The sequence below is a fragment of the Prunus avium genome, chromosome 5 (assembly GCF_965620075.1).
Source record: "Prunus avium chromosome 5, drPruAviu1.hap1.1, whole genome shotgun sequence".
In the NCBI taxonomy this organism is placed as follows: Eukaryota; Viridiplantae; Streptophyta; class Magnoliopsida; order Rosales; family Rosaceae; genus Prunus; species Prunus avium.
This window is the reverse complement of record NC_142288.1, coordinates 19,828,317-19,847,251: the sequence shown is the minus strand read 5'-3', so window position 1 is coordinate 19,847,251 and position 18,935 is coordinate 19,828,317. Positions and strand designations below refer to the sequence as shown.

Below are 18,935 nucleotides of genomic sequence, written 5' to 3'. Positions count from 1 at the left end.
AATTTGTAGCTTAATTTGGGGATTAAATTAGTTGCAAGAGTTTTCACTCAAGAAACAAAAGAGTTAGCTTAGAGATCAAGCCCGCCCCGTTTTTCAAATCCTAACTCCGTCCGCGTTAGTGATAATAATATTATTATTATTCGAGTGAAGTACACTAACCTCTAAATAAGGTTTAAGGAGCAATAAGGTTGAAGGAGTAGAGAGTCCAAGGGGACCAAGACCTGTGTGAAAGGTGAACCATTGTTTCCATTTACAATCAGGCTAACTTATTACTTCACCAAATGTGTTGATTATGTGTTAGTAGGTTGATCGTTTTCAAAATTCAACTGTCAATTTGGTAAATATAGGTTTTCTAGTTATGACTTTTGAAGTAAACTAGGATGATATATATACACATGTCACCCATAGAAATTTAAGTTTTGGGGGTCAAAAAATAAGGAGTTTTTCTATTTAAACCCCGCACGTCTCTTTGTTCACCCCATATTCTAAGTTCATCCCAACTTATAATTCAAATTTTCACAATTTCTAAGAAAACCTCACTATCTTCCCAAGCTACCCCTAAATATACACCCAGCAGAAAATAAATAAATAAAAACTTATCAACCTCACACCCCACACCCCACATCCAACACCCAACACCCACTTCAATCTCACATTACTTAAAGGGATAACAACACTGTTGTCAAATGTGTAGCAGCATTACTTTATTATTATTTCTTTCCTAGATAAAAACACATTTACCAAACTCTCTTTGCATTTATAGAGCTGCACTGGATACAGATGAGAGTTGGGGAAGAGGAGCCAACTTTGCTACCAGATGCAAGATGGTCCCCCTGAATTCCAATAGTGTAGAAGCAATTAATTTACCACACACAATGCAGAAAAGATTTTCATGCCGAAATTCAGTGGCAAAAGGGAGTAATAAATATTGGTCTTTGTTGAGGCTAAACCATATTAGATCATGAAAATATTATACAAGTGTTCTTATAATTTTGATTATCCCATTATTAGTGGCTATCATGAGGATAATTCAATATGTAGGCAATGCATCTATACATTTTCTCCTGTTAATGTATGTAACCAATGCATCTCACTTACTGTACAAAGTTTGGAACTCAAAGAGACACTGCAAAGCTTCTTTCTGGGTATAGTTCTCTCCTTGTTTAACCAAAATATTGTGGAATGAAAAATGTTATGCATGCAGTCCAATTCTCATCTTCTTTTACTAATTATATTGGCACATCACATGGTTAGTTGTGATGCGCCAATAAGAAGAGTGGTGAGGTGTGGGGTGTGTGGGTTAAGTATTAAGTTGGATGACCTTTTTTGTCTTTTTACACAATAATAAAATTTAAGAACTTAATAATTTAAGTATTAGGGTGAACAAAGAAAAGTGTGATGTTTAAATAGAAAAACTCAAAATAAGCGAGTTTGCTTTTGTTGAAATATAACACCCAATGTTTTTTTTTTAATATTAAGGAGAACGGGAATTCAAATGTAAATTGTCTTCCAACATTGAGAAGTAAAATAAATATATATAAACCCTTCAAAAAAATAGGTTATCAATCAGAAACTAAAATATTTTTGCTACAGATAGAGAGAAATTATATATATTTTTGCTACAGATAGAGAGAAACTACATGAGATAAATTAGAGACGAACAAAGATTGAGGGAAGAGAGAACGAATGAAGTAGAAACAAAGATTTTGAAAAGAAAATGAACTAAAATTGTTCTCAACTTTTGGGTTTTATTTCATGTACAAGTCATATATACTTTTTTAAAGTTTCTTCAATTCAATGGGAGTCGGCTCTTTCAACTTTTCTCTCTTTTCTCTATCCTCTTTTTAGGTTTGCTCCCTCTCTGTTTGAGAGTGCCCTTACCCTTTATTGGTGATTTTGCCTGGGCTTTATGCTCATTTGTGGAGGTTCTTATTCTCCTTTGTACATATCCATTGTGGTTTTCCTCTTTTTGCCCTATCTCCTATTCCTTTCCATGTTCCTCTCAGTTGTAGATTCTACATCATTTGTTGTTCATACCTTAAATCTCATTTTTAAAGATCATGCACAAAAATCTAAGTGGCTTATAAATATTTATAAAACTAGAAAGTCAATTGTCCAATTTTTTCTAAACCACACACATGCTTTGGCAATTTTGAAGAGTGTGTCACATTTGGAGTTACTGAAAGTAGCTAAAACAAGATTTGCGTCAAATTATATCGTATTAAAGAGGCTAATTGATTGTAGAGAAGCACTACAACTACTATTATTCAAAGAGCATGTAAAGATTTGTTGAAAAATGTAGATCAAGGCAAAAGGAATTTAGCTACTTTGTTTCAAAATACCGTACAAGATGATAATTTTTGGGAACATGTTAAGGCAATATTAGATTTCACAAAGTCAATTTATCTTGCGGTGAAATTTGCAGATGGTGATGGCCAAAACATGGGTGAAATTTATGAAAATGGACAATATGCTCGGCGACATAAAGGATATTATGGCAAGTGAAATATATGCCGAATATTTTCTTAATGTTGAAGAAATTATGCTTCGTAGGTGGGAAAAAATGAATATTCTCATGTACTGCCTTGCATTTGCCTTAACATTGAGGTTTTATGATAAAGTTTATTTAAGTCAAATAACACTAGGGGTGTGGCTAGAAAAAGCCCTAATGAAGACATAGAAGTGATGGAAAATGTTGTGAAAGCCTTTGATGCGATAACAGAAAGTAAAGGTGAGGCATGTCTGCTACAAGAACAATTCACTTGCTTCCATCAACAAAAAGGTTTTTCTGGTTCACTACGGGCCCAAGCAGATGCTGTGGTTATGGATCCCATTGATTAGTGGTGAACATACAGTGCAGAAACATCAAAATTAGCAGCGGTGGCTAAAAAGGTATAAATTTAATTTCAATATTTTTAAATATTTCTTTACAAATGACAAAGGTGTTGGCTCAACCGATACAAAGTTCATCGGCTGAAAGAATTTGGAGCACGTATTCGTACATCCATAATGTTAATAGAAACAGGCTAAATTTTGCAAGAGCTGATCAATTGGTTTATATCCATTCCAATATCTGTCTCCAATCATGTTTTAGTGAGAGCTACAAAGATGAGCCTTTCAAGAAATGAGATATTGATCCAGAATCCCATTTTTTGGATGATAGAAATTGGAGAAAATGAGATGGAAAGGCTTGGAGGGCGATTATATAGGTGTTCCTGGCCAAACATCATCCTCACAGTCTCCTATGCCCAATCAATTTGCCCTTGGAGGGAGCTCAAGCTCAAGCATTAATGCAAAAGCGAAGGGAAAACAACCCGTTACCTAAAGTTAATATTTTTATTTTTAAGTTTTTTCATTTTTCATTTTGTTTGGTTTGAAGTTTGAAGTTGTGAACAATAAAATTAATCTTTTGTTTATGCCAACAAATTTTAATTATGAACTTGTTTATTTATTTTATGAATAAGTGGTTATTTATTTATTTATTCAATAAGTTATTTATTTTAAATGTTCAATGTATTGAAAGAATATTGAAAGACCACCCAACCTCCAGTACGTTGCCCAAGACTCCATTTAATAAAGGGTTTTTTTATTATCACAAATGGTCCCTGAGATTTGTGAAATTATCACCTTTGGTCCTTTATGATTTTTTGTGACATTATTGGTCCTTTATGTTACACATTACGCATCAATTTAGTCATGCCGTGAGATTTTGTTAAAAATTTATGTTAAATTGTTATGCGGATCTAAATAAATAATTTTTTTTTAAAAAAATAGTTTTAACATTTAAAATCTTGTAAAAAAATTTATATACAAAAAAAAAACTAAGCCCCTCCCTCCACCTCTCTCCCCTTCCGTATCCCCCTCCCTATGCCACCCCCTCCCCTCTCTCTCTCTCAATCTTGCTTTCTCCCCCACTCCGATCCATCCTCCACCTAATCCCCATTGAACCAATAGCAACCACTCAGCCCCACCCAACCCTAGACCCACCCCTGCACGCATGAAAAGAGGAAGCAGAGAGCAGAGGGGGTGACAGGGGGAGGGGGAGTTGTATTGGAGTTTTATATATTTTATTTTTAAGGTTTAAATTTAGTTTTCTGTTTTTCATTTTCAAAACATATATTTTTTATTCAAATCCACATGACATTTTATTATCAGATATGTTGGCTCCGAATATATGCCACATCATCAATTTAACAGATATTTCAACAGAACCTAACGGTATGACCAAATTGATGTATAAGGTGCAACATAAAGGATCAAAAGTGATAATTTGGCAAATTTCAAGGACCATTTGTGATAAAAACCCTTTAATAAAAAACAAATTTTCCCCCCTTAGACGCTCCATTTATCACCCACCCGACCTAACCTCTTCGAATCCAATCGTCCAAAAAAATCCTCTCCGAACCTAAAATCTTCCCCTTATGCCAAGAGCAAGAATCAAACTTGGGCTCATCAGTTATAGCACTCTCTCTCGTGTGCTTTGTCCATGGCTTTCTCCAGCGATACTCTCACTCAATTGCTCGTCTGCTGTCGGCGGTCAGGTACTGTTCTCTCCTTTAGAACTGAGTCGTTAAATCTTTCGTTCCAGATCGAAATTCGTAGGGGGGGTGAGCGAATTAGGCAACTAAACCCTTAATGTGTCCGAGTGAATGCCTTGATAATGTTAATGGGATAAGTTAGGCTTAATAAATTTAGAATTATAACTCGATCAATTAATCTAGAAAGAAAAAAGCAATGAAAAAGTAAACTACTTGAAAAAATTGAAAATTTTTAATTTACTTAAAACCTGTTTATATGCTAGGGGCAATGTTATATTCATTTTCTTAATCAAAACAAGGTTATCCCCTTTCATCAGCTTTTTATTTATTTATTTATTTTTTTAGTACAAGCAAGGAATAGTCTAAATTATAAGGGGAGGGGTTTCTCACACACAATGCCATGGGGGTTCGAACTTGAGACCTCGGTCTGTAAGTCAAGTCCCTTTTCCACTCGGTTAGACCCGTTGGCTTTCGTCAGCTTTTAAGACAATTGAATCTAGCTGTTTCACAAAAGTGTTGGAGGTTTTAATTAGATATTAACGGATGTATCTAATATAATATGTTATCTTCTCCAGGTTGGTCGATTAACTCAGCTTGGAGTTATCAGGGCCCAAATTCTGAATTCTACTTACAGTACAGTGGTGCAAGCTCAAATATCTAACCAAATAACTGCTACAGCTATGGTTTCATTGGAGGTATCTTAGAGCTATTTATCAAAGTGCTTGTGTACATGCATTGGCAATGTGATATAACCATTTCGTCATCCCATGCCTGAAACTTAAGTTTACAAAATTTATTCTAGTCCCTAATGAATAACAAAACTGTGACGTTGTTTGGCAAAATTTCTAGAATTGAACAAAATATACTGGCAGTGTTGTCTCTTGCATCTAACGTTTGTGAAGTTGTAGTAAGGATGACATACCTCCCATGTGGGCAGTCTTTGATGGGTTTCTGTTATTTTCTTTTTGCCTTGGATGTTCATTTACTGGTTGGGTAATTCATCTATAATGGTCTAGGATCAACACAACCACCAAAACAGTTACTATCCAGAGAAAAATGCTGGAGGCGAGAAAAGGGACCAAATTGGATGGAATGTTTCTAGAAAGGATAAAGTTAACTTTCTTGTAAGAACCGTAAGTATACATATCTCAAGCTTTCTTTTTTATTTATAAATTATTTCTATTGAGCTTTTTAATCTTAGTCGAATTTTATTAATAGAGTGAAAATTTGTGGATGTTAATTTTTGTAGCAAGCTGATAATGGATTAAATAACCCCACTTTTGCAGCTTCTTGATCTCAATGACAGTAAGGAGGCTGTTTATGGTACTCTTGATGGATGGGTTGCTTGGGAGCAAGACTTTCCCATTGGAAAAATTAGGATGGCATTGACTTCTCTTGAGAAGGAACAGCAGTGGCATAGAATTGTTCAGGTACAATCAATTCTTTGTCTTTCACCATGGCTTAAAAACTTGGAGGACACTTAAATAGAAAGTACTCAATCTGGGAATACTTTTCTTTAAAGTAGTATTTTAATTTGAAGCATAATAATGTGATGTAATAATCCTTGAGGAGCTTTTATTTTATGCACTTATGTCTGTTTTGGCTTAGACTTCTCCATCATTATCAAAATTCTTGCAATCCTTTGTAGCAAAGAAACTTCTTTAAATCATGGGAAAGAACCAACTATGAGAAGAGGATTTGCATTTTTTTTGGAGTGCATAAGTATTTGGGGAAACTACTTTTTCCAACAGGAGAGATTTGAAAACATAATTATCTAATAATTTGTAGCGACTAGGAAATTTTGAGTATGTAATTATTTTTAACTTTCGCTTGACCCTGGAAAGAATGAGTGAGGCCTATTCATTATTTTCTTTTGTGATCTATAAACCATGGTTTTCTTTAACTCGTCTAGGTAATTAAATGGATGCTAAGCAAGGGACAGGGAAACACAATGGGAACATATGGGCAACTAATACGAGCTTTAGATATGGACCAAAGACCAGAAGAAGCACACAAGTTTTGGGACAAGAAGATTGGCATTGATCTGCATTCAGTTCCGTGGCAGTTATGCAAAAGTATGATAGGTATATACTACCGAAACAACATGTTGGAGAGTCTTGTAAAGGTATGGCTTATAACATTCATACTTAGATATGCAGTTTTCTATGATAGGTTGATGTTTGGCCCATTCAATTTTTAATATTTTTTATTTTTTGCTCGAATTACTTTATATATTCTGCTAGCCTAACCTATTGTAATCGTGCTTCTATTCGGTAGCTCTTTGAGGGCCTAGAAGCTTTTGATCGCAAACCTCCCGTGAAATCAATAGTCCAGAGAGTGGCAGATGCATATGAGATGTTAGGCAGGATTGAAGAAAAAGAGAGGGTGTTGCAGAAGTACAACTATCTTTTCACAGAAAATGCATCACTCAAGAAATCTAGAGAGGCCTCGGCTAAGAAAAAGAAGAAACTTGGTTAGAATAGAACTTCTGATTAATGATTTAAACTAGTCGGTCAACCACTACAACAAATGAATATTTCTGTATATGCGTTTTTGATATCTAGTGGGAAGGCAAACAAAATTGTATAAATTGTTAAGTGAAATATCCTTTTGAGAATTAGGGCGTTTGAGCTTCTGTTGGTATATGTTGTTCCATGATTTTGTTTCTGTTCAACCAATCTGAACTAGTTACCCAGTTTTAGTTCATTTGGTTTGATTTTTATTGTATCCAATGTTGTCTTGATTTGAATATTTTTTGACATCAATCTTTGATCATGTGGCGAGGAGTTGTGAAATCCAATTCAAAATGCATCATAAGATGGAAAATTCGGAACTGAGCCCAAATTGATTTGTGTTATTTGGATTCTTTGAACCCAAACTTAAATTGCACTTGATGGGGGGCTGCTCCAAGTTTCTTTAAATTTATTTTCCAAGTATCAAATAAAGAAACCAACATAAATTTTATTCATCCATCTTTAACTCATCATTCAAAATCTTATTTTGGGACAACATCATTCAAGTTAAAGGGGAACAACACTTTACGTAGCACAACATTTGTGAGTTGAACCCAAACCTTGTAGAGGGGAAACAATCACAAGGTTAGGAACAGGCACACTTCAAAGATTATAAACTTAAATCATTTTTTGGTAATGCCATTTAAGGTGTATTTCTTGAAGTCCTCATGAGCTTGCAGTACTAAATGGTCATCTTCCCACTCATCCCGATAAGTCTCTGGCCGGGCATGCCTATTCTTTGAAACTTCCAAGTACATTTTCTTTCTCCATTCTTCGGAGACTGGACACCCACACAGAGCTGCAAGCCAGTCATTATATTCAAACTGCAAACACAACACTGAATTATTTAATCTGTTCATGACATATATAAAGATACCAGTACATAAACTGGAACAGTGGATGCCTAAAAGGTTAAAAGGCATTGAATGGTGACTGAAAAAAACACACATTAAGCAGCTTTTCAAAAGAGTAACCTCTCAGGTTGTCAAGATTGAGTGTGAAAAATGAGACATGCTATACAATCGAAGCTACTGATTTGGGATGCAAATAATAGTGAACATTTTGATGTTTTAATATATCGTATAAGAGGCAACGATAGCAATTACTCTGAATCCATTACTCTGATTCCAATGCTCTTAACTAATTCTGATTAATGAACAGCTGGTAAGGTCATGCAACGATAGAAATTGAATTTACCTGACAATCACCCAAGTTATGAGTGTATCGTTTAGGAATGCCAGAAGCTTCAAGTAACGAGTAGAAAGCTTTGATATCCTCCATCATTTCTTCTTTGGATGGAAGTGCAATTCGATTAGACAAAAGACCTGCTATCCACTTGCTCTGAAATTCAAACTCTGGGAAAGGAACAACCTGCCACCACAATATTCAAAGATTTACTCCTACCATCAAAAGAATGAACCAAATATGGCATATGATTTAAAGTGGAGAAACACCTTCCATGGTAACCCAACAAAGGAAAGTGAAGGAGCCAATGCTGGCGGGAAGACATGCTTGTACAGTGGCCCCACACGGTTGTCATCTACAGTCACAATGCCATTGGTTTCAAGAAAAGGGAAATGATACTTGTACCTTGAAAAAGGAAAAAGATTACCATTCATATTCCATTTTTCTTGCACTTTCAATTCAATTCAAATTCAATATGGAACATTACATGATAACATCAATTCCTAAAACAAGCCAAAGCAAGTTATACCCTGTGCAGTGAAGAATGATGTCAGCAACGACAACACTCCCATCTTGGAAAGCAACACTTCCATCATCATGGGCACTTTTGATCTGCAGCGGTTTAAATTATATCAAAACTTAGGATCTACCTATCTTCTAGCATCAGGGTCAAAGATAATTCCCTTGATGAACTTTTCATCATATGGCCACCCAATTCTTACCATGGGTGAGTTCTTTTACCATAGAATGAAGCCACATGTTATCATAGCCAGGCTGCTTTCCAAAGGCTTCATCAGCAACAGATCTAGATGCAATGTGGACTTCTTTGGCAACTCCAGCTAGTTCTCGAGAAATATCAGCAGAACTAGCTGCACCCCCTATTAAAATTACAACCTATGCAAAGCAGGAAGTAGATAAGAGAAGCTAACCAGTAAGAATTAAAATAATCTACCCTATTAACCGTGTCCTGCTTCATTAGAAGAACACAATCTAGAAGTTTCTACAGAGTGCAGAAAAGTGGGACAAACCTGATCTCGAAATGGTTCTGGATTGCGGTAATTATGGCTGTGAAATTGCTTTCCTTTCCATGAAATGATACCTGAAAAGTATATAATGGCATAGGGGGGGGGGGAGACAAAGTGAGAACCAACTTTGCTTTTGTTATGCATTACATAAGCATGAATTCAGAAAGAAAAAAGTCTGGATAAACTTCATTAGTACTTTAGAATTATTACTTTTAATTTGGGTATAGTTATCAGGGCAGATATTATATTTTCTTTTCCATCATGTATTTACAAGCTTTCCCACCATTTCACTCTAAAAAGTTAATGCTGCAATTTAAATTGGCATTCTCAAAAGCTCCTTTCTTGAAAAGCTTCCCCAATTGCAGTCTACCAAAAGTAATTTACTTCCCATACAATTTATACTCACACAATGCAGAACTCAATTTAAAGACAAAGATTCTTCTACACATCCCAAGCAACCCAAACCCAAACCGATTCAATTTCCCATGAACAAAATCTCAAAACTAATATAGAGTTCAGTACTCTAGATGTTCAAATCCAGAACATGAACACAAACCCAAAAATCCCAAAATCCAATTATCAACATCAACCAAAAAAAATTTAAACTTTCTCCAGAAATGATATTCATACCTGGGATTTCGGCAATACGGGGCTCAGTATAATGCCCATTACAGACAACAACAGCATCATAAATCTCATCATCCACACCATCACCTCCCTTGCTCTTAGACTTAACCTTCCACTTGCCACCCTCTACCGAATCCACAACCATCACCTCCGTCTCGAACCTCACAATCTCAGATATCCCAAACTCGCTCGCAAAGTCCTTCAAATACCTCAACACCTCTGTGTGACCCGGAAACCTTCTCGGGTCTCTCTCTTCGTCTTCTTCTTTGGCCACAAATGGGAAGTCCCTGAAACCCATGGACTCTCTCGGGAGGTTCGTCCGGAGTGACTGGTACATGCTCGAGTGGACCGTGGTCCGATCCGGGTGGAGCCCAAGTAGGTCGGATTCTACCTTCGGAGTGTAGACCCACGTGCCACCCACTTGGTCTCCTCGCTCAAAGACCACGACTTTGTGGCCTTCTCGCCTGAGCTCACGTGCTGCGACCAGGCCTCCGGCGCCGGCGCCGATGACTGCCACTTGGCGGGAGGCCAGTGGGTCGAGAGCGAGCTGCATGGTAGAGTTGTGGACGAGAGTTTGGCAGAAGACGGTACCTTGGCGTTTTGGGTTTGGCGAATTGTGATTGAGTGATGCTGTTTTAAGAAGTTACTAAAATTCTTTGGAAAATTTTCATAATTATTTATTACAAATGTGATTAATGCTAAAGTCAAAAGCCAAGCTGGATCGAATGTAAATTTTCAATCTGATCGCACCTTGAATTTGATCAAACCATCTACTTGGACTTTCTTCAAACTATATAACACTTCGAATCTGATTTATTTTCAACCGATAATATATTATCAAATTTCCTATAACCTCACACTTTGAATCGCATTTATTTATAATAAAAAAACCTCACATATGAACAAATAAAATACTGCCGTGTTTAAAAGTTGTAAGCTGTGTGCGCGGGAGGGAAAGCTGTGTGCGGGAGGATTATTCGGGGGGCCTGAGAGGCGGTAATTTACATAACATGCCAAACTCACTGTATTAGATTCAACAATCAAACTACACTGAGACTTGAATTGAGCTGAATTATATTGACACCTTTAGTTTTGGATGAAACACCGACTTTACACATCTTATTTATAAAAACACATTAAGATTTTTTTTTTTTTTTTTTCTTACTAAATTACATACATTTGTTATTCCAACCAGACAAACCCTTCTGACGTAAAAAAAATAAATTTCCAACCACTTAAACATCCCCTTACTAAGGGATAGGAACACATCAAGATTTCCTGGGATATTTAAGATGAACTTCAAAAGAAACAAGGTGGTCGCTTGTTTCACCTTGAACTGGGCGGGACATCATTTGATGTCACGTGTCCATTTTCAACTCCATTTAAGGTGTATTTTCTGAAGTCCTCATGAGCTTGCAATACTAAATGGTGATCTTCCCACTCGTCCCGGTATGTCTCCGGTCGCTCAAACAAGTTCTCTATAGCTACAAAGTACATTTGCTTTCTCCATTCTTCAAAGGCTGGACAGCCACACTCAGCTGCAAGCCAATCGTCGTATCCAAACTGAAGAATAACAACACTTCAATATTTATCTCGTGCATCATAAACAGACACAAGTATGAAGATCAGTAAAATTTATGGTGAGAGGAAACAGATAATGATAATAACCATAAAGGGAGCCATCAGCAGCATATATCATATTATTCTTCCCATTAGTATTTTCATTTATATCCAAAATGAATATACATGCAGATTTAATTAGTGCAACTGAAGGCTCCCAACAGACTAGAGAGAGATGAAACGGCATTCTGTCCACGGCCAAGAATCACATTGATTGGTTTTTAAAGACCTAATATAAGATGTTTAGACATGATATATCTGCTTAAATTATCTTATTTGCATAAGTTCATCATGTGGGGATCCAGTCAAGGATATCTGAAACAAGACTTTGTTTAGCAATTACATTGTACCAGTGCTCTCAACCAGATGACGAATGAATTTGTGCTATGGTCATATGAGTTGAGACTAACTAACAACATAGGCAGTCAACCAAAGAGAGTGAATTTACCTGATTATCAGCAATGTTATGAGTGTATCTCTTGGGGGTGCCAGAAGCTTTGAGTAAAGAGTAGAAAGCTTTGACGTCCTCCATCATCTCCTCTTGCGACGGAAGTGTGATTCGGTTGGACAAAATACCTGCTATCCATTTGCTTTGAAATTCAAACATGGGCAAAGGGGCAACCTGGCACAGAGATATTCAAAGATTTACTTCAAACATAAAAAAACAATGAACCTAAAGATGCAACAAAAATATGGCATATAACATAAAGAAGAGAAATACCTTCCATGGTAACCCAACAAAGGAAAGTGACGGAGCCAAATCAGGTGGGAAGACATGCTTGTACAGAGGCCCAACACGGTTGTCATCCACAGTCACGATGCCATTGGTCTCAAGGAAAGGGAAATGAAATTTGTACCTTGAAATAGGAAAAAAAAAAAAGGATTCCAATTTGCTCTTTCATTTTTGTGGCACTTTCCATTACTTGACAGTCAATATGGAACACTATAACATAGCATGAAGTCCAAAACAAGCCAAAGCAAGTATACCCTGTGCAGTGAAGAATGACATCCGCAAGGACAACACTCCCATTTCGGAATACAACACTACCATCTTCCTGGACACTTTTGATCTGCATGGTTTAAACTTTAAAAATTATCAGTACTTTGGATCAACCATCCTTCGAGCATCAGGCTCAAACAAAGTTGAACATTCTCTGGATGAACTTCCCATCAAAGCCACCCAATTCTTAACCATGGCTGAAGTCTTTTACCATAGAATGAAGCCACATGTTATTATAGCCCGGCTGCTTTTCAATGGTTTCATCAGCAACAGATCTAGATGCAATGTGGACTTCTTTTGCAACTCCAGCTATGTCTCGTGAAATATCAATAGCACTAGTGGCGCTCCCTATCAAAATTACTACCTATGCAAAGCAAGAAATGGATAAAATAAGCTACATACTATATAGAGTAAAAAGAAAACAAAAACACAAGTAGGTTATAAATTCCTACAGGATGCAGAAAGTGGCAACACAGACCTGATCTCGAAATGGCTCAGGGGTACGATAATTGTGGCTGTGGATTTGCTTCCCTTTCCATGTATTGATGCCTGAAAAACAGTGTACATTGCATAAAGCGGAAGAAGAAAAGTAAAAACCAAAACACAAGCCTGAACTCAGCATTAAGAAAAATATCTCATTCCATAAATTTTAGCTGAGAAGTTCAACTCCGTAACCTCAAAAGTTCCTTTTATGAAGATCTTCTCAAATTGCACTCTACCAAAAGTAATTTTCTTCCTTCAACCAATACAATTGTACACTCACACAAGGCAGAATCAATCAGGTACCTAAACCAATATTAAAGGTCCAAACTTTGTGCCTTAAATAAATAAAAAAGATCCAAAGGATCACAACCCAATTCGATTCAAATTCCTCATGAACAAATCTCAAAGAACCCAATACAAAGTTCAGAGCTTTAGCATTGATACCTGGAGTTTGGGCAACACGGGGCTCAGTATGATGCCCATTACACACAACCACAGCATCAAAAATCTCATCCTCCACAACCTCACCTCTCTTACTCTTGGACTTCACCTTCCACTTGCCACCCTCCACCAAACCCACAAACACCACCTCAGTCTCGAACCTCACAATCTCAGAGACCCCAAACTCAATCGCAAAGTCCTTCAAATACATCAACACCTCTCTGTGACTCGGATACCTTCTCGGGTCTCTCTCTTCATCTTCTTCTATGGCCACAAATGGGTAGTCCCGAAACCCCATGGCCTCTCTTGGGAGGTTGGTCCTGAGCGACTGGTACATGCTCGAGTGGACCTTGGTCCGATTCGGGTCGAGCCCAATTGGGTCAGACTCCACATTCGGAGTGTAGACCCACGTGCCGCCTACTTGGTCTCCTCGCTCGAAGACTACGACTTTGTGACCCTCTCTCCGGAGCTCACGTGCGGCGACCAGGCCGCCGCCGCCGGCACCGATCACTGCCACGTTACGAGAGGCCGGTTGGTGATGTGTGGGTTGCATTGGATTTGGCGTTACGGGTCTGAAGTGTAGACAATGTGGAGGATTTAAATAATAAAAATGGAAAATTCATTTTTACCACTAAACAAAATAGTGTGAGAGTGGAAACTAAGACTGAGAGTGGAAACCAAGACTGAGTCTACTGGTTTGGTGACATTGCTGTCTCATTTGTTAGCTTATGAAGGATGTGCGTCGCGTCATTTCCGGTGGGCGGTGGCGGCGACTAAACTAGTAAACAGACTATTTCAAAGGGTGATAGTGTTTTATTGATAGAGGGGAAATAACAAGGAAAAAAAAAGGGACTATTTCACACTTGGACTTTCTTCGAACTATATAACACTTTGCATCTCATTTATTTTCAACCGATAATATATTATCAAATTTCAACCGATAATTTATTTTTAATTTATTTTTTAAAAAAGCCTCTCACATGCACAGAAACGCGTACGAAAAAAAGCTAGTTTACATAACATGCCAAACTCACTGTGTTAGATTCAACAATCAAACTACACTGAGACTTGAATTGAGCTGAATTATATTGACAAGTTAACTACACTTTTAGTTTTGGATGAAACACCGACTTTACACATCTTATTTATAAAAACACAATAAGATTATTATTTTTTATTTGCTTACTAAATTACATACATTTGTTATTCGAACCAGACCCCAAACCCTTCTGACCAAAAAAATAAATTTCCCAACCACTTAAACATCCCCTTACTAAGGGACAGGAACACATCAAGATTTCCTGGGATATTTAAGATGAACTTCAAAGGAAACAAGGTGGTCGCTTGTTTCACCTTGAACTCCATTTAAGGTGTATTTTCTGAAGTCCTCATGAGCTTGCAATACTAAATGGTGATATTCCCACTCGTCCCGGTATGTCTCCGGTCGCGCAAACAAGTTCTCTATAGCTGCAAAGTACATTTGCTTTCTCCATTCTTCAAGGGCTGGACAGCCACACTCAGTTGCAAGCCAATCCTCATATCCAGACTGCAGAATAACAACACTTCAATATTTATCTCGTTCATCATAAACACAAGTATGAAGATCAGTAAAATTTATGGTGAGAGGAAAGAGATGATGATAATAACCATAAAGAGAACCGTCAGCAACCAATATCATATTATTCTTCCCATTAGGATTTTCATTTATATCCAAAATGAATATACATGCAGATTTAATTAATGCAACTGAAGGCTCCCAACAGAATAGAGAGAGATGAAACGGCATTCTGTCCACGGCCAAGAATCACATTGATTGGTTTTTAAAGACCTAAAATATGATGTTTAGACATGATATATGTGCTCTCAACTCCTTATTTCTCAACTTTCCAATGTAGGACTTTTTCCCTTCACATTCTCACACGCCCCTGCACGTGTGGCGAATTTTCAAGACTAACACGTGGACAACACATTTTGGGTGACGTGTAGCACGTGTGGCTTTCACACGTAGGCTAACGTGGCTCTGATACCATGAAGGAAGTTGAGGTTTCACCCCAAAAACCAATTGGTAATGAGGAGAGTAGCCCAACTCTTTATAAGCCTTTATTGGGTTTCTCAAGTTTCCAATGTGGGACTTTTTACCTTCTCATTCTCACAAATGAGTGTATCTCTTGGGGGTGCCAGAAGCTTCGAGTAAAGAGTAGAAAGCTTTGATGTCCTCCAGCATCTCCTCTCGCAATGGAAGTGTGATTCGGTTAGACAAAATACCTGCTATCCAGTTGCTTTTAAATTCAAACATGGGGAAAGGAGCAACCTGGCACAGAGATATTCAAAGATTTACTTCAACCATAAAAAAACAATGAACCTAAAGATGCAACAAAAATATGGCATATAATATAAAGAAGAGAAATACCTTCCATGGGAACTTTGCTTGAAGGTACACTGATGTGAGGATGTGTCGACAAGATAAGGGGGGGAGAACCTACGAATGCCATGGAGGTCTGGCAGTGCAGATGCACAAACAAATGGAGGTGCCGTGGAGGACACACGGTTGGCTTACGAGTCACACCCAGGTGAGGTGCATCTCTTTCAATGTGGAAAATGTGGAAGTACTTGACCAGCGAGCTATGTGGCTGTTCAATGGTTGAGTGCAACAAGAGACGGAGGTCTCGGCCCAAAGAGGGAAACATGTGGAACTTTGAAAAGAAGTTGAAAAGGGTGAACACAGTGGTGCATTGTGGTCCATGGAGCGAGGAAAAGAAGATATTCCTATATGGTGTTGTTATGCGGCAGTGCAGTGGGCACAGTGTTCGGTTCATTTTTACACATGATTTTTCATGTTATTCACCCACTATTTTGAGTTAGTTCTTGACATTTTATAGCTTTTTACTTCCTTTTTGTGTTTTCTTAGATTTTACCTTGGTTGGAATGAAAATGAGCTAAAAGTGCATTATTGGTTATAAACTTTGTTTTTGTTCATTTTCGTAGGTCAACTTCTTGGCCTTGGATCAGCATGCTCCAATGCTCGGATGAGGTGAAGATCTTCATGAAACTTGTTCCAATGGATGTTAACTACAACATATCCAAATTTGAGCTCCATTGGACAAGTTTAGCCTATCCAACTGATCCTATATGTTACAGCAGCTCTGGAAATCCGAAGTAGGCCAGTTTTTTACCTCAATAATGTTATCTTGATTCTTCTTGTTACCATAACACTTGGTAACAAGAAATTACTTTGGTTGAGAGATATTATCTGAAACAAAGAGCATCTTGGTGAAGACAATAACAAAAGAGCCCATCATGGCAAGGAGACAAGGCTTAAGGCTTTAACAAAAGTAATTGTTTTATATTAAAAGATATTTTGGAAAAGCTGGAAAGGAGGAGAGAGGAGTGAAAAGAGCATCAGCCATTGAAGGCATTCTATTTATTCCACAATTTGCAGAGATTTTGGAGCTGGAGATGAAGCTTGGAGCTAGGGAGCTCAAGGAGGAAGACAAGGGCAACAAAGCAAGAAGTGGAAGAGATTTCCACCATTGAAGACCTTGAGCTCCCATGTTCACAAAATCTGTAACTTCTTTCTAGTTTTGTTTTGAGTTTGTATTTGAAATAAGTATGAGGAACTAAACTCCATAGCTAGGGCTTAGGTTGAAGGCCTAAACATGATTACCTTATTGTTTTGATGCTTGAGTGTATGAATTTCTAGATATTGTTGATGAATTCCAATTCACCAAATTAATCTATCCTTGATGTATGTTCTTCTTTGATTGATCACCTTTGAAAGCATGCTTCTTGAGATTGTTGGGATTATGTGTATCTTCATGTTATCCTAAGCAATAAATGGATGAAGTAAGAATCATCCATGTGAATTGGTTTCTTGAATACCTAATGTAAACACCATGCTATTAGGGTTCTTGTGATGTTCATATTCTCTTTGAACTTAATGGGTTTTTCTTGTAATTGAATCAAAGTACTAAGCACACCTAGATTCGATTATAGGGAAGGCACAAGTATTGTAGCACTCGTACTGCACTTTACGTACATTAGAGAGAATCAATGCGTCTTGAGCCACTCGTACTGGTCTTGATTGCGAACATCTTCAACAACACGTTTAGAGTTCATCACTTGAGTATCCATGAACATTGGTAGAATTGTTTAGGGTGGATTCCGAAACCCTAGTGTTTGTTACATCTTGATTCCACTCTTTGATAATTCATCTATGCCTTTCTTATTCAATTTCAAAGTCCATTTACTTTCATGCATTAGAATTAGGTCACTTGAACCAAGACCAAACCCCCCTCCCCCCCCCCAAATGTGTGTGTGTGTGTGCGTGTTTGACACGTTATGTGTCTTTGTCACTGATTTTATTTGTTTCCATAATTGTTTTGGACTTTTGGTCCGCGTTGTGTTCTTCGTTTTTGTGTGCTGAATCCAACCGTATAAAGAACGTGAAATTTGGATAAGCGGTTGGAAAGTTATAGGCAAAACACTGGACAAAGGTCGAAACTGGAAAAACAGAGAAACGAATCTGCCCAAAACGACCGGTCGTGAACACTGTTCACGGCACAGGTGATAAAGTGGTGATAAAATGGCGATAGAAAATGCTGTTTGTGTTTTTGTTTAGTTTTCTTGTGTTGTTTCATTTCTTTTACACTTCTTTACTCATTTTTAGTTTCCATTTTGCATTTGTGCATTTGTGGTGTGTCAATTAAGTGTTCTTTACGTACTCAAATTAGAACTTATAGGAAGCCGACAAGTTCTTCGTGGGATCGACCCCGTACTTACATAATCTATACTTCAATAGATTCGTGCACTTGCGGGTATTTTTAATTGGTTGTTTGCACATTAATTTGTGTCCTCTTAGGAATGCAACACACAGCGACGAGGACGTCGACACTATTAGTGAGGGAGAATGTCAAGGATCGCACTTGAGCGTGTGCTATCGTGACTCCATTGGGACATCCATGCGCTTATGAGGTAGTCTAAGTGTGGAAGGGCGAGAGCTTAAGAGCTGGAATGGTTTGTGTTGGTCCGGTTGCATGGTTGAAGGGTATTTTTGGGATTTTTGAAGGTTACGAGAGGAATCTGAGGAAGCTAAAAATACTGGGACGTTCGTGATGTCAAGATACACGTAACTCAACTGACGGTTCGCCATTCGGAGTTCGTATGAATTAGTTATGCTCAATTATGACTTCTCGTCCATATGTGATGTTCCCTCCTCACAGAAGGCTAAATACATAAAATGCTATATAGGGGGTGACATGGTGTCATGCTCTCCACCACCCTTGGTGCTTACACCCTTGTGGCACTAAGCGAGCATCATTATGACATTGGAGGTAGTCATAAGGGCGGGCATAAGATTGTTGAAGGATAATCTATGTCTCCGAGGGCAAGGATTTCCCGAGGACAGTACGAACACGCGGGGCCGTTCGTATTGTGCATCGTTGTAAAGAGTGAGGTCAACGTATGACATTCGCTATGCGGCCGGCTAGCGAGGCATTTGACAAGA

General features: G+C 37.8%; 3 protein-coding genes across 4 annotated transcripts; 1 reads left to right on the top strand and 2 right to left on the bottom strand.

The window, feature by feature from the left end:
• The first annotated feature begins 4,336 nt into the window (after positions 1–4,336).
• LOC110753660 (PPR containing-like protein) lies at positions 4,337–7,289 on the top strand. 2 transcript variants are annotated; one of them, XM_021954602.2, is made up of 6 exons: positions 4,337–4,541; positions 5,114–5,233; positions 5,555–5,662; positions 5,825–5,968; positions 6,451–6,663; positions 6,816–7,289. In XM_021954602.2, the coding sequence occupies exons 1-6, from the start codon at positions 4,422–4,424 to the stop codon at positions 7,014–7,016; spliced, it is 906 nt and encodes a 301-aa protein (XP_021810294.1). In that variant the 5' UTR covers positions 4,337–4,421; the 3' UTR covers positions 7,017–7,289. The 2 variants fall into 2 exon arrangements, with proteins under 2 accessions (XP_021810294.1, XP_021810292.1); XM_021954600.2 differs by having other exon boundaries at positions 4,338–4,541; positions 5,555–5,671.
• A 190-nt stretch (positions 7,290–7,479) lies between these two features.
• LOC110753662 (flavin-containing monooxygenase FMO GS-OX-like 4) lies at positions 7,480–10,469 on the bottom strand. The gene is made up of 7 exons (XM_021954604.2): positions 9,892–10,469; positions 9,265–9,335; positions 8,978–9,130; positions 8,766–8,848; positions 8,506–8,641; positions 8,249–8,422; positions 7,480–7,875 (listed from the first exon to the last, which is right to left on the bottom strand). The coding sequence occupies exons 1-7, from the start codon at positions 10,439–10,441 to the stop codon at positions 7,675–7,677; spliced, it is 1,368 nt and encodes a 455-aa protein (XP_021810296.2). The 5' UTR covers positions 10,442–10,469; the 3' UTR covers positions 7,480–7,674.
• A 470-nt stretch (positions 10,470–10,939) lies between these two features.
• LOC110753659 (flavin-containing monooxygenase FMO GS-OX-like 4) lies at positions 10,940–14,292 on the bottom strand. The gene is made up of 7 exons (XM_021954599.2): positions 13,436–14,292; positions 12,987–13,057; positions 12,720–12,872; positions 12,496–12,578; positions 12,230–12,365; positions 11,957–12,130; positions 10,940–11,451 (listed from the first exon to the last, which is right to left on the bottom strand). The coding sequence occupies exons 1-7, from the start codon at positions 13,983–13,985 to the stop codon at positions 11,215–11,217; spliced, it is 1,404 nt and encodes a 467-aa protein (XP_021810291.1). The 5' UTR covers positions 13,986–14,292; the 3' UTR covers positions 10,940–11,214.
• Positions 14,293–18,935: the final 4,643 nt, after the last annotated feature.